Source organism: Vulpes vulpes, chromosome 13 (assembly GCF_048418805.1).
Source record: "Vulpes vulpes isolate BD-2025 chromosome 13, VulVul3, whole genome shotgun sequence".
NCBI lineage: Eukaryota > Metazoa > Chordata > Mammalia > Carnivora > Canidae > Vulpes > Vulpes vulpes.
The window spans coordinates 102737578-102752831 of NC_132792.1; the positions used below are offsets into that span (position 1 = coordinate 102737578).

Below are 15254 nucleotides of genomic sequence, written 5' to 3' on the forward strand. Positions count from 1 at the left end.
ACAATGGGATAACATGTTTCAGATGCATTTACAAATGCATTTACATTTACTTTGGAAGAATGGCTGTGGAAAATGATAGTTTTAGGGGCGCCTGGGTGGCTCAGTAGTTGAGAGTCTGCCTTTGGGTCAGGTCATGATCCCAGTGTCCTGGGATCAAGTTCTACTTTAGGCTTCCTGCAGGGAGCCTGCTTCTCCCTCTGCCTAAGTCTCTGCCTCTCTCTGGCTCTCATGAATAAATAAAATCTTTAAAAAAAAAAAATGATAGTTTTAAGTTTTGTTCCACTTTAGAACCTGAGAAATTCTCGTTGATGGAGTGTATCAGTTATTATTAAAAAATGTTTATGTTTATAAATATTTTTAGTTTTGCATCTAATATAAAGCAAGTTCACCTATTTTCTATAATTTGTCACTTCCCCCCCAAAAAAGAGGGATGAACCCAAACTTGAAATATTTGTTTTTTTAAAATCATGGCATTTTTACACAAAATTGAGAATAACTTTTGAACACTTGTTTCTTTATGCCTTTGTAATAACAGATGACTTATTAATTTTTTTTAAAAGATTTTATTTATTGATGAGAGACACCAATAGAAAAGCAGAGACATAGGCAGAGGGAGAAGCAGGCTCCCTGCCAGGGGCCCAATACGGGACTCAATCCCAGGAACCCAAGATCACGCTTTGAGTCAAAGGCAGATGCTCAACCACTGAGCCACTCAGGCATCCCATAACAGATGATTTAAAACACTGACGTGTTTGGTTAGCACAGACTTTAAAAATATAAGTATGTTCCTAAAAATTCATATTAACCAAATTTTTTTAAATCCTCATAGTCCTCTACCATATAAAAAGCTCCTTAAGAGATAAGATCATGGTTTTATGGGTACATGCTAGGCTCCTAGTATAGTCCCAGTAATATAGAGATGATTCTTCAATCCACACTTATCTATATTTATAGTAAATCACCACTTAAGCTGCTACCACTCTGTCTCCAGCAAAACTCCTTCCAACTAATGCTTAAGGTGGCAAATGGGGCTGAAGAAATTGCAATAAAAAGATAAAGATCTTTCCCTGGCAGCAGGAACAAGAAAGAGATGATTTCTACTCATTAAATATTTAGTAAATATCATTAAAAGGCACTTTGAGAGAAAACAGAAGACCAGAGCTGAAGTAGAGAGAGTCCAACCACCAGAAGGATAATTAAAATTGCTTGAATGCATTCTGTACATCCCACCCTTCATGTGTATGATTTTGGTTTAACCTCACAAAAATTTGGGCAAAATTCCAAAATAAATACAAAAAGAGTGGCTCAGAGAAGTAACTTAATCTAAGTTGTAAGCATTTATCTAAATCCACATCGCATGCCCTTACCAATATAACACATTATCTCAGAACAAAATTTACTGCCATTTTTAGGATTAATTTCGAATAATAAAAAATTGACAAATAATATACATTTATAAAATAAATAACAAATTATAACAAAAACTAAAATAAATTATTTGTTCTTATCATTTTTTTTTAAGAAAATGTACTCACCTGCCCAGCTTTACTAAACCGATGGCCTGCCAATATCATATGAAATGCGTATTTTCTAACCATGGGACTCTTCATATTTATAAAGCAATGTGCTGCCTGTTCCAAAAGAAGTGCACTTCGAAGATCAGAATCCTATTGAATGTTTAAAGGAAAATAAGGTTATCTTCACAAAATTAAAAGTAAAAAGATAACTGGTAAAAAAAGCATTTACTTTCTAAAAATAATATATAGCATATTCACTATTTAACTTAAGTGTATCTGAGGGCAGAGATCAAGGGGCAATCCAATCTTGATGATTCTTTCTTCCAATAAGCACAAATTTTTCTTAAAATCCTTAAAAAAATCCCCTATATGAAATATTTTCTTTTACTTTTCATAAAGCCAAATGTCTGGTAATGATATGCAGTATGTAACAGATCTCTGAAGAAATGCAATCCCTTTTCAAATGGCAAAAAAAGGTATATCAACTGAGAATACAGGTATAGTGATTAAAGATAAACTAGAAAATAGAGCACAGAAAACAAAATTCACACTAATCTAATCTTCAGGAAATTGATCTGTGATATCCGAAAGCATATTTCCATCCATCCAAGAAAAAAAGAAAGACAAAAGAGAATGTGTGTAGGTTATGAAATAATCTAATCTACTACTATCCTCTATTAAGTTTACTCTATACAAGAGTAATTCCTAATTTTGCTTATTTCAAGAATGCCACAATGACTGCTTTTCATTAAAAAGTTTAGAAGGTTTCCCCTTCAAAGATCATCAGCGGCTACTGGTGTTATTAGTAAATGGTACAACTCAAATTAGTTTCCACTTCAATGGACTCTTACAACTGTCTACAAAAACCACATACCACATTTTACATCCTCACCCATAAGGACAACCTTTCAAATCAAAGAGCTATCATCACTTTACAAATAACAGAGAAAGTAGTGAAGGTTGCTGATCAAGTATCAACAACATTTTCAGCAAAACTTTCTCTAGGTTTTCAGCTATTCTTAAGCTGAACTTACCATGCCCTTCCATGTGTTCTGCTGCCATTATTTTCCCCAGGGAAAGTTGAAAACAGAAAACATTTACTTTAAATGCAGTAATGTCAACAAATTATAGTTACATCAAAAAAGTGCTCATAGATAGATCATTGACTATTATAACTATGTCCGCAGCAATCACAAAATTAGAGTGGAAACAGATCTGAGGAAACAATCTAGAAAGCATTCAGTAAATTGCAGATATTACCTATCTTAACCCCCTTATAACAGAAACTAAATGATAGATGTTTTTGTTTTGTCCAAGTAAGATCCAAAAGCTATTAAGTGGGAACATCAGGAATGTACAATTGACACACAGTTCTCATCCAAGGGTTTATATCAGAATTACTTAGGGGAACTAGGAAGTGCATTCTTAATTTTCAGGAAAAAGCTTTCTTCTTTAGAAAATACTTTTTTTTTTCCTTCAAGAATAAATATTTGGGGGAAAAAAAGTGAGAATCTTTCTTTGCCATCCCATGCCTCATCTGACTTGCCAGAGGTAACCACAATTACCAGTTTGGTGTTGGTATTGTCATTTTTGTGTTATATTTGTGTTTTTTTGTTAAATACATACAGTTTTCTAAAAATACACATACTTCTTCATACATAAATGGTATTATACAGAGAATTCTTCATCTCATTTTTTGGACTTAATATAGTATCATGGACATCCTTCCAAGATATCTACATCTCTTATTTCTTTTAAAGCTACATTGTGGAGATCCCTGGTGGCTCTGCAGTTTGGAGCCTGCCTTTGGCCCAGGGCGCAATCCTGGAGTCCCAGGATTGAGTCCCGCGTCGGGCTCCCGGCATGGAGCCTGCTTCTCCCTTTGCCTGTGTCTCTGCCTCTCCTTCTCTCTCTCTGTGTCTATCATGAATAAATAAAAAATCTTTAAAAAAAGCTACATTGTATCCTATTATATAAATATACCATAATTTATTAATAGTCTCCAAATGACTGATTTAATACTGTTTATTACTTTTATTTCTACAAAAGTGCTTTGATAAACATCTTTATAAAACCATTTTTGAGTAATTCTATGTATTCTTAAGACACATTTCTGAAAGTAGAACTGCTGAGTTAATGAAAGCTATGTATGTATATCATTCAAATTCTAATCGATAGAGCCAAACTGCTACCAAAAAAGTAGTACCAATATATAATCTCATCAACAGAATGAGAATGTATGTTTTCCACTCACCCAGACAAAAATTATTTTTAAAGGTTTTTATCTCTTTAATAAAAAAAAATGACACTGCTCCCCAACATACATTTTAATGGTAAGGCTGGTAATCTTTTCATATGTGTAAGGGTCTTTGTATTTTTCCTGTGAATTGCTCATTTATACTCTTTTGTGAATGGGTTTTTATGATTATGTGGTTTGTAAGAGCCCTTTGCACACTTAATCAATATTAGGCCTTGTCATCATACATTTGTAAATAGTATTTCCCAGTTTTGACATGAGTTTTTCTTAGTCAAGCATACTATCTTTTGCCTCTATGACTTCAAGATACTGCATCAAACAAGAAAAAAAGCTATCATTCTTAGATTTTTTTAAAAAGGGATCCCTGGGTGGCGCAGCGGTTTAGTGCCTGCCTTTGGCCCAGGGCACAATCCTGGAGACCCAGGATCGAATCCCACATTGGGCTCCCAGTGCATGGAGCCTGCTTCTCCCTCTGCCTATGTCTCTGCCTCTCTCTCTCTCTCTCTCTGTGTGACTATCATAAAATAAAAATTTTAAAAATGCTTTATTTAAAAAAAAAAAGATTAAAAAAAAACTTTCTTATATATTCTCTTAGGAGTCTGTTTCATTTTTTCATATCATAAACTTAATCAAGCTATGTAGCAAGTAAGGTAAGAATCCAAACTCCAAACAGCTAGATGTCATAATACCATTTAAGTGAATAACCAAACATTCCTCACTAATTTTAAATGACACCTAATCACATGTCATATTTAAATTCTCATTCTATTCCATTACTCTGTCTATTCTTACCACTATAAACAGTTACAATTTCTGTAGCCTTATAACACATTTTAATATCTGGAACAGGCAAGTCCCTCTAATTACTTCTTCTGTTTTCAAATTTTATTTAGGCTTCTCAATAGTATTTCAGTCTTTTTTCTTTAAGTGCTATAAGTTTATTCCCAGTATGTGCACACAAACCCATGCAGTCACATAGAGACATACAGCATAAATACATACTTATTTTTTTAATTGTCTATGAGGCTTCATTAAACTGGAAAACTTGAAAGGGCAATCCTGGACATTCTGATTAAGATGAAGAAAATGCCCTAGATATTTTTGGTGGTGTGTAAATTATGACAACCTGGGGTATTTACTGAGACCAGCACAGTAAACCCTCAGCATTGTCAAATTTAATTCTCAAGGGCTGACCAATTTAGGAGAGACCAGGAAGTCCATGGCATATATTAATTTAGTGGAAGCAAAATCTGACTCTTGCATCCAGTATGGCAGTTATCTGAGAAAGAATCAATCTGCTGAGCTGAATGCCCTATTCCCATGACTCACAGCAACTTCGTTCTTCTGTATCTCTTACAATGATACCTAAAGTAGAAAAGATATTGCTTTTTACCAAAAAATAGCCTAAGGGAATCCCTGGGGGGCTCAGCGGTTTAGTGCCTGCCTTTGGCCCAAGGTGTGATCCTGGAATCCTGGGATCAAGTCCCACATCAGGCTCCCTGCATGGAGCCTGCTTCTTCCTCTGCCTGTGTCTCTGCCTCTCTCTCCTCTCTGTCTTTCATGAATAAATAAATAAAATCTTAAAAAAAAAAAAATAGCCTGAAAAGAATGACAACTGCCTTCAGTGTTGATGAAAGAAAAATGAAAGAATTTCACAAAGCGACAGTTTTATCTAGAAAGCAGATGCTTTGAATGAGTTGAATAAAAATTTTAGTTCATACCTATATGACAAATGTATTACATATGCTCTATAAGAAACTAAGAAAAAAAAATCTGTGATACTATTTCAATAGGAATTCCAGCCTATGAACCGTGCCCATAGTCCAAGAGAGTTTTTTTAAAAACTGCAAATGAATTAAAATATGAAGATAAACAGTGAGAGGAAAATTGTCTAACTGAGGTAGATGCTTCAATAAACATTTCCATAAAAAACACAACTAATGTAGCACTGGTTACATAGACTTAAATGAATCAAATCTCAAGGATAACTTTCAGATTTTTTCCTGGTGTACCTATAGTAGGAAAGCTGCCATGAGCTGATCAGTTTACTACAGGAACAGTTCCTCCAAAGGTAGAGAAACTTGTAAAAACTGCTATTACTATCCCTGATAGTAAAAAACTGATTTACTGTATTTAAATGCAGTAACAGACAAAGGTGTTATTAAGACCAGAGTAAATGTTCAGGACAGAAACAGAGACACAGTAGGGGGAAAACATCACATCTTTAGCACCAAATTCAGACATACCATCCTATGTGGTGGTAACTGGCATGTTTTATCGTTACCTGGTTTTGCTCTGTCATCCTGAGAATCCCAGGGCATAATAAGAATAAGATCCACTTGCCCATTAAATTTGCATTCCAAAAAATAAAGCCAAAGTACAACTCTTTCTCCCCAGGCCTCACAGTTGTGTTTTCCAAAACAGTGCTAGCAAATATCTGGGAAACCTAATTCATTAATGCCAAGAGTATGTAACTGTTCCCTATCCTCAAGACAAGTGCACTTTTCACATATTATATGCCATTTTAATTGATAGAATGCATACAATAAATACAACTAGCAGTTAAAATTTAACATGACTTTATACACACTATGCCTAGCAGTCTTTACTTTCAAGTTATCTCAAATAATTATCTGAAAGGTATAGCACCAAAAAACCCACTTGTGAATGACAATTTCTGGGGAAATGTACCACCACCCACGCCTCACCCTAAAACAATGACAATGATAAATATCTTCAAATTTCATGACAAAACAAGTCATCCAGGTTTGAAAAGGTGAAAACAAACTTGGAAGGGAAAAAGAACAATAACAGAAAATAACAAGGTTGCGATCCAGACAAGAATTTGCTCCAGTTTTTTATTCAAGCTCCTAAACCATAAATTCCCTTTACATTCACTAATAACCCCTACATTGAAAAACAGCAACATATTCAAACCCAAATTAAGATTTATTACAATACAAAACATCAACACACTCAAGAATCTATATTCAGCTCTACCAAATAGTTTATGTCTAGCAACTGTTCATACTAGTCAGTGTCCATGCAATATCAATTATTCGACCTTGTTAATATCATCCTTTAACCTAATTAGTTATATCTTACCAAAACCTTTTTAGAATAATTAATGGTTCAGTTCAACAAACATCTGTAAATGATATACCATGTCAATGATATACCAAGGCCAGTATCAGGCACTAAGGATAAATATGTAGAAGACAACACAGTTCTCTACCCTCAAGAACTTAAATATAATTTCCAATATAATATGACAAGTCAGGTCTTACAGCACTACATGAGAGGGGAGTACAGAGACATTTATGACAACCTGGGGTATTGTAGATGACTATCTGAAGCACAGGACTGATATAAGGATGAGGAGACAAGCGAACAAAGAGGAAAAGGGCCACAGTCCAGAAGGACATTATAGACGTGAACCAGGGCAGTAGAAAGAGGAATTTAAAGGGGGGTGGGGTGGAGGGAAAGAAGTAAATTATCTGGAAATATAGAAAGAAAACATATTTAAGAATTTTTTTTTAAAAACTGGATTATTGATAGGATAGGAGAGAATACAGGCACATCTCTCAGTTTCTGCCTTGAGCAGATAAGGAACTATGTAGTTATAACATAATTTAAATCATAATCAACAAAATAACCAAGTTTATGAGTTTGGTATATAGATATACTGACACAAGGTGCTTTGGAAACATACTAAGTAGGTAAGTCTAAAAGGCAGCTGGCATTACAAATCTAAAGCTCAAAAAGAGGTCAGTGTTGAAGAAAGACTTAAGAGTGAAAATCATCACTAAAAACTATCACCAAAAAAATGTATAGAGCAAAAGTACAATGGTCCAAGGATTAAAACCACAGAGTATATCAACATTTAAAAGGCAAAGGAAGTGTTTGATTTTATTTTGTTCTTGAGCATTCATTTAAAAAAATCTGTCTTTGGCCATACATATAAAAAAATCACTACTACTCTTTACAAGACTGGAGTCAATTCAAATTAATAATATCTGCTGTGGTATATATAAATAATGAAATATTACTCAGCAATCAAGAATGGAAATCTTGCCATTTGCAACAGCATGAATAGAACACTACAGTGTATTATGCCAAATAAAATAAATCAGAGAAAGACAAATATCATATGATTTCACTCATGTGGAACATAAGAAATAAAATATGAACTTCAAGAAAGGGAAGGAAAAATAAGATAAAAATAGAGAGGGAAGAAAACCATAAGAGATTCTTAACTATAGAGAACTAAAGGTTGCTGGAGGGGAATGTGGGCAGGGAGACAGGCTAAATGGGTGATGGGCAGTAAGAGGGGTATTTGTTGGGATAAGCACTGGGTGTTGTGTTAGTGATGAACCACTACATTCTATTGCTGAAACCAATACCACGCTGTATGTTAACTAACTTGAATTTAAATTTAACAAAAAGATGGAGAAGGAGAATCTTCTGGAACTTTCCATCTATGAACACTCTTTGGGGCATCTGGGTGGCTCAGTAAATTAAGGGTTATGATTTTTTATTTCAATTCAGGTTATGATTTTAGAGCTGTGAGATCAGGCCCCATGGTGGGCTCTGCAACATGAGGAATCTGCTTGAGATACTCTCTCTCCCTCTCTCTCTAAAATAAATAAATCTTTAAACAAATAAAAAATAAAAATACATACTTTTATTTTTAATATTAACATATTATCTATCAAATTTTACCTATTAGATGCATTTATTACCAATCAGATACAAAGTAGGAAGAGAGTAAGTTACAGGCTATAAAAGTAGCTTTGAAATTGAGCCCTAGCCACCAATCCCTTCTCCTTAACTACAGGCCTTTGAGCTTACATGGTCAGAAACATCTAACCCTACACCACCTGCAGCAGATGCCTGGCATAGTGACACAAAGACACTTATTCTTTGAGATTAAGGCAAATATGCAAATAATGTTGGCCAGTTTGGAGATGGGATAGAAAGATAATACATTACATACTTATTAGTGATGCAAAATAGTATCTACTGTACGCTTTCAATAGCAACTATAAATGGATTGCTTTTCATCTTCTGGAATATTTATAATATAGATTATTTTCAATGCTTACAGTGACTGTTTTTACACATTCATAACTAGTGAAACATTAAAAATTCCTCAGTGATTACTCATTGTGTTACCAATTTTCTATTAGAAAGATGCACATGCATGTTGGTTTAAGTATTGTTATGAATAAAAAAATAATTCCATTTACAATTGCACCGAGAATAAAACACCTAGGAATTAACTTAATCAAGGAAGTGACAGACCTGTACTCTGAAAACTATAAGATGATGATGAAAGAAACTGAAGATGACACATATAAATGTTATGGTATTTCATGATCGTGAACTGGAAGAATTACTATTATTAAAATTACCATACTTCCCACAGCAATCTACAGATTAAAAACAATTCTAAAAAAAAAAAAAAAATTTTTTTTCCCAAAATACCAACTATATTTTTCACAGAAACAGAATAATATAAAAATTTGTATGGAACCACAAAAGATCTCAAAGCAATCTTGAGGAAAAAAAGAACAAAGCTAGAGATATCATAAATATAGATTACAAGATATATACTACAAAGCTATAAAATTCAAAACAGTGTGGCACTGGCACATGAATGAGACACTTAGACAAATGGAGCAGAGTAGACAGCCCCCAAATAAGTTGATCCTTTTTTTTTTTTAATAAGTTGATCCTTATATGATCAATGGATCTCTGACAAAGGAGGCAAGAATATACAATAGGGAAAAGTCTCTTCAATAAATGGTACTGGGAAAACTGGACAACTAATTGCAAAATAATGAGAATGGATCACTTTCTTAAAGCACACACAAAAATAAATTCAAAATAAGCTAAAGATATAAATGTGAGACCTGAAATCATAAAAATCCTACAAGGGAATATAGTAATTTTTCTGACATTGACTGTAGCAATGTTTTTCTAGATACATCTCCAAAGGCAAGGGAAACAAAAACAAAACTAAACTATTAGGACTACATCAAAATAAAAAGTTTTTGCACAGGGGCACCTGGGTGGCTCAGTTGGTTAAGCATCTGCCTTCGAGTCAGGTCATGATTTCAGGGTCCTGCGATTGAGCCCTGTGACAGGCTCCCTGCTCAGGGTGGGGAGTCTGCTTTTCCCACTCCCTTCTCCTCTCCATTCATGCTCTTTTTCTCTCTCAAATAAATAAAAAATATCTTTAAAAAGCTTTTGCACAGTGAAAGAAACCATAAACAGAACAAAAAGGCAACATACTGTTTGGGAGAAGATATCTGCAAATGATATATCGAATAAGAGATTAATATCCAAAATATATAAAGAACTTAAACAACTCTACACCACAACATAAATAATACTGTTAAAAAGTGGGTAGATAACCTAAATAAACATCTCTCCAAGGAAGACACACAGATGGCCACAAACTGATGAAAAGATGATCAACACTGCTCATTATCAGGAAAATGCAAATCAAAACCACAAAGAGATACCACTTTGAACTGTTAAAATGGCTAAAATCAAAAGAAAATAAATAACATATATTGGTGAGGATGTGGAGGAAAAGGAATTCTCATGCACTCCTAGGAATGCAAATTGTTAAGGCCACTGTGGAATGTCATATGATCCAGTAACTCCACTGCTCTGTATTTACCCCCCAAAAATGAAACCACGGGTTCAAAAAACTATACAGACCCTTGTGTTTACTGCAGCATTATTTACAATAGCCAACATATGGAAGCAACAGAAGTGTCCCAGGATAGACAAATGGATAAGGAAGATGTGGCTTATATACATACAATAGAACATTATACAGCCATAAAAAAGAATGAACTCTTGCAATTTGTAACAACTTCTAGATGGTCCTAGAGGGTATTATGCTAAGTGAAACAAGTCAGACTGAAAAAGACAAATACCATATGACTTAATTCATATGTGGAAACTTAAAACGAATAAACAAAAGGCAGAATCAGACCTATAAATACAGAGAACAAACTGAAGGTTGCCACGGGGAAGGTAACAGGGAAATGGGCAAAATGAGTGAGGGAGAGTGGGAGATACACGTCTCCGGTTGTGGAATAAGTACTTCACAGGAATAAAAGGCAGCATACGGAACACAGTCAACAATACTGTAATAGTGTTATATGTGACAGATGGTTAATTACACCTGTGGTGAGAAGAGCCTAATGTACAGAGAAGTTGAATCACTATGTTGAACACCTAACACTAATGTAACATTGGATATCACTAAACTCAAGGTAAAAAATTTAAAAAAAAAAAAAAGAATCTAAATAAATACTGTTATGCATAAGTCAGAATCTAATTCATTAAAGATGTACAATACATATTTGTGGTTAGTAGTAACATAGACTTAAAAATCTATAAATAAAAAGTATCTCTAAAATACATTTAAAATTAATTCAAGAAATAAAGTAGCAATATTATAAATTCCCAAAAAGAAAGTCCTCTATACTTTTATGTCTTGCACACCCTCTTCAAGAAAAAAAGAAACACCTTTTTAAATTTATGAACTATTACTAAAGTAATTACTATACATTTTCAGTACCTCACTAGTCAACCGTATTAGCAGAGCTGCAGCCTCTGAATATTTGCTTTGGCTTTTTAAGATTTCAGCACTTAGCAATACACATCTCTCAGCCAATACCATATTCCTAAAGAAAGAAAGACAAGAAAAAATATAATTAGCACTACAATATCTTAATACATCACAGTAATAATACTTAATGTATCACTATGTGTTCAACAAAAATCCCAATCTAGTTTTTGAGTAAAAAAGAAATCCATGCTCTTGTTTCCCACTTACCAAAAAAAAGGTTAAAGAGAAAACTTCAAAGAATTCTCCTTACTATTCAAAACTTTTTACCATCATATAATTTCATGGTAAAAATACAATGCAAAGTCACATTTTCTATACACAAAATGCTAGTACCTAACTGGTATATCTGAACTGGCCACTGGTTAATAGTAAAATTTACTATGAATAGAAAAGAATATAAACATTTCACCCATATTTCTTTCTCTTTCCTCACTGCAAACTGTAGTCAGATGTGTTTCAATTTGCTGGCTACTTCTAGGAATATTCAGGGGCTTTTCATCTAGTAGTACCATCGTGATATTTCAACTGGAGATAGCATGAGGAATGCCTGATGGATTCCTGAGCAAAGTATTTTGTAAAAATGCACAATTGATTTTTCTTAATGGATTCCTATCATCAATAATCTAAAATTGGGTTATTCATTATTAAAATAATAAAAATAAATAAAAATATTTTTACTATGAAATTACAAGATAGAATCTTATTGCTGGGAAATAGCCAAGATTTATTTTTTCTTTTTCTAATCCTTGTTTCAAAATTACACTTGGCTTTAAATTGACAAAGATTCCTAACTTATTTTTTTAAGATTTTATTTATTTATTCATGAGACACACAGAGAGTGGCAGACACACAGGCAGATGGAGAAGAAGCCTCCCTGTGGGCAGCCTGATGCAGGACTCAATCCCTGGACTCCGGGATTACGACCTGAGCCAAAGGCAGACGCTCAATCACTGAGCCACCCAGGTGCCCCACAAAGATAACTAACGTGAAGGTCATTCCAAACAGTGAGTTTTAAAAAGACAACGCATTACTTTAAAAAATTACTGTAGTGAACAAATACTAACAAATTGTGTTCTCTCTTAGGTTATTTATGAATGTCAAAGATTATTTTTAATGAACACAAAAGACTACCTCCTAATTAGTAACACCTATTAATATATATGCTCGAATATGCTCACTTCTTAGAGTTTTCTTAAGTAAATTTTACAAATACCCTTGAATCTTAACACTATTGATTTACGTATTTGTTTGATTTCTCCTCACCAATTTTCCATGTGGTCAGTTATTAAGTTAAAGTGCTACCAAGTCCAAGATTTTATTAGTTTATTCAAGTAACATTTTAAAAAACCATTTGGGTTCAATATTCCCACATTGATCAATGTGACACATCACATCAACAAAAGAAAGGATAAAAACCATGTAATCATTTCAACAGATGCAGAAAAAGCATGTGACAGAATACAACATCCATTCATAATAAAAGCCCTCAACAAAGTAGGTTTAGGGGGAACATATCTCAATATAAGAAAGGCTGTATATGAAAAACCCAAGCAAACATCATACTCAAAAACTGAGAGTTTTTCTCCTAAGATCAGGACGACCACAAGGAGGCCTCGCCCCACTCTCACCACTTTTAGTCAACACAGCACTGGAAGTCTTAGCCATTAGCCACAGAAATCAAACAACAAAAGAAATGAAAGGCACCCAAACAGGCAAAGAAAAACTTTCACTATTCACAAGTTTTTTAGGTTTTGTAGTCTTTTAAGTTTCTATTTCTCTATCTACAGATACCTGAACTGATAAATAAATTCACTATATTTGCCGGATAGAAAATCAACGTACAGAAATCCATTGTATTTCTATACACTAATAATGAAATAGCAGAAAGAGAAATAAGAAAACAATCCCATTTACAATTGCACTAAAAATAATAAAATGTTTAGGAATAAACTTAACCAAAGAGGTGAAAGATCTGTATTCTAAAAACTATAAAACACATGTCTGTGGATTAAAAGAACAAATGCTGTTAAAATGTCTACACTGCCCAAAACAATCTACAGATTTAATGCAATCCCTATCAAAACACCCATAGCATTTTTTACAGAACTAGAACAAATAATCCTAAAATTTATATAGAACCACAAAAGATCCTAAATTACCAAAGCAAATCTTGAAAAAGAAAATTGGAGGCATCATTATTCCAGAGTTCAAGTTATATTACAAAGCTGTAGTAATCAAAATAGTATGGTACTGCCACAAACACAGATACAAGGATCAATGGAACAGAAGAAAAGGCCCAGAAATAAACTTGACAAAGGAGGCAAGAACATGCAATGGGGCAAAAAGTCTCTTCAACAAATAGTACTGGGACAATTTGACAGCTACATGCAAAAGAATGGGACATTTTTTTAATATCACACACAAGAATAAGTTCAAAATGGATTAAGGACCTAAATGTGAGACTTGAAACCATAAAAATCATGGAAGAGAGCATAGGCAGTAATTTCTCTGACATTGGCTGTGCCAACATCCAATGTCATAATCCAACATCATAATGCTAATGTAATAAGCCAGTCGGGAAAATCATTCCACATATGATTTTACTCATATGTGGAATTTAAGAAACAAAACAAACTTACAAAAGAAAAAAAGAGAGACAAACCAAAAAACAGACTCTTTACAGAGAACAGTTACCAGACGGGACTTGGTGGATAGAAGTGAAATAGGTGAAGGGAATTAAGAGTACACTTATCTTGAGTACTGAGTAATAAATGGATCTGCTGAATCACTATATAAAATTAATATAACATGCCCTGCTAATTACACTGGAATTTAAATAATAAAAATATTTCATTACTATTTAGTACAAAAAACATTTTGAATTTTTAACAAAAATATCCATTTTTTTTTTTAAAGATTTTATTTATTCATGAGAGACAAAGAGAGAGAGGCAGAGACAAAGGCAGAGGGAGAAGCAGGCTCCCTGCCCACAACCTGAGCCAAAGGCAGATGCTCAACCACTGAGCCACCCAGGTATCCAAAAAAAAATCTTACGTTTTTAAAAATAAAATTTTTTAAAATCCATTTATGTCAGGCACTGGGAGTGCTATAAATTCAAGTATTCCCATGATACAATTCTTACTAAAAACAAAAAACTGATATCAAACAGGTAACAAACAGGGAACAATTGATATTCACCATAATTTGGGTAGAGAAAGGAAAGGGATGACATCATAAAAGAAATTTAAGAAAATCTTTTAAGGATAAATAGGATCTGGCCAGTTAAAAAGTGGAGCATAGCTAAATCTTTAAAAAGAAAAAAGTAAAAAAAAAAAAAAAAAAAAAAAGTGAGCAGAGGGTGCCTGGCTCAGTCAGTTAAGCAGCCCACTCGTGATTTCAGCCCAGGTCACGATCTCAGGGTTCTGGGATCAAGCCCCACATTGGGTTCCACACTCAGTGGGGAGTCTGCTTTAGGATTTTTCTTCCCTCTCTCCCACTGCACCTCCCCCACTCACTCCAGCATGCATGCACACTCTCTAAAATAAATTAAAAAAAAAAAGTGGAACATGGCATTCTACGAGGGCATTGTAAAACTAATATTGCATTTCCTATATTTTAAGAAAATTCTTTTACATTTTAGGATTTCTGAGACCAGGAAGCTTCTTAAAATGCATATGTATAATTAATGTAGTGTTTCTCATTTATCCCAAAAGATATATTAAATTGATGATAAATCTTATCAATTATGGTAACTTAGTACAAAGATTCCAAGGTAAATTTTTTTGCCCAAAGTGTGGACTTAGAAAAAAGCTGACAGTCTGTTGCA

At 33.8% G+C, this 15254-nt stretch overlaps 1 protein-coding gene across 4 annotated transcripts in view; it reads right to left on the bottom strand.

Annotated features, from left to right (window-relative positions):
• TRAPPC8 (trafficking protein particle complex subunit 8) overlaps positions 1-15254 on the bottom strand; it is an 89409-nt gene that overhangs the window by 43254 nt on the left and 30901 nt on the right. For 2 of the 4 annotated variants that reach the window (XM_025996922.2, XM_025996921.2), the window contains exons 11-13: positions 11378-11483; positions 2552-2572; positions 1536-1667 (exon numbers count right to left, since the gene is read on the bottom strand). In XM_025996922.2, coding sequence (XP_025852707.1) covers positions 1536-1667; positions 2552-2572; positions 11378-11483 — 259 coding nt within the window. The remainder of the gene's footprint in view (positions 1-1535; positions 1668-2551; positions 2573-11377; positions 11484-15254) is intronic. The other 2 variants (XM_025996924.2, XM_025996923.2) reach the window with 1 other exon arrangement.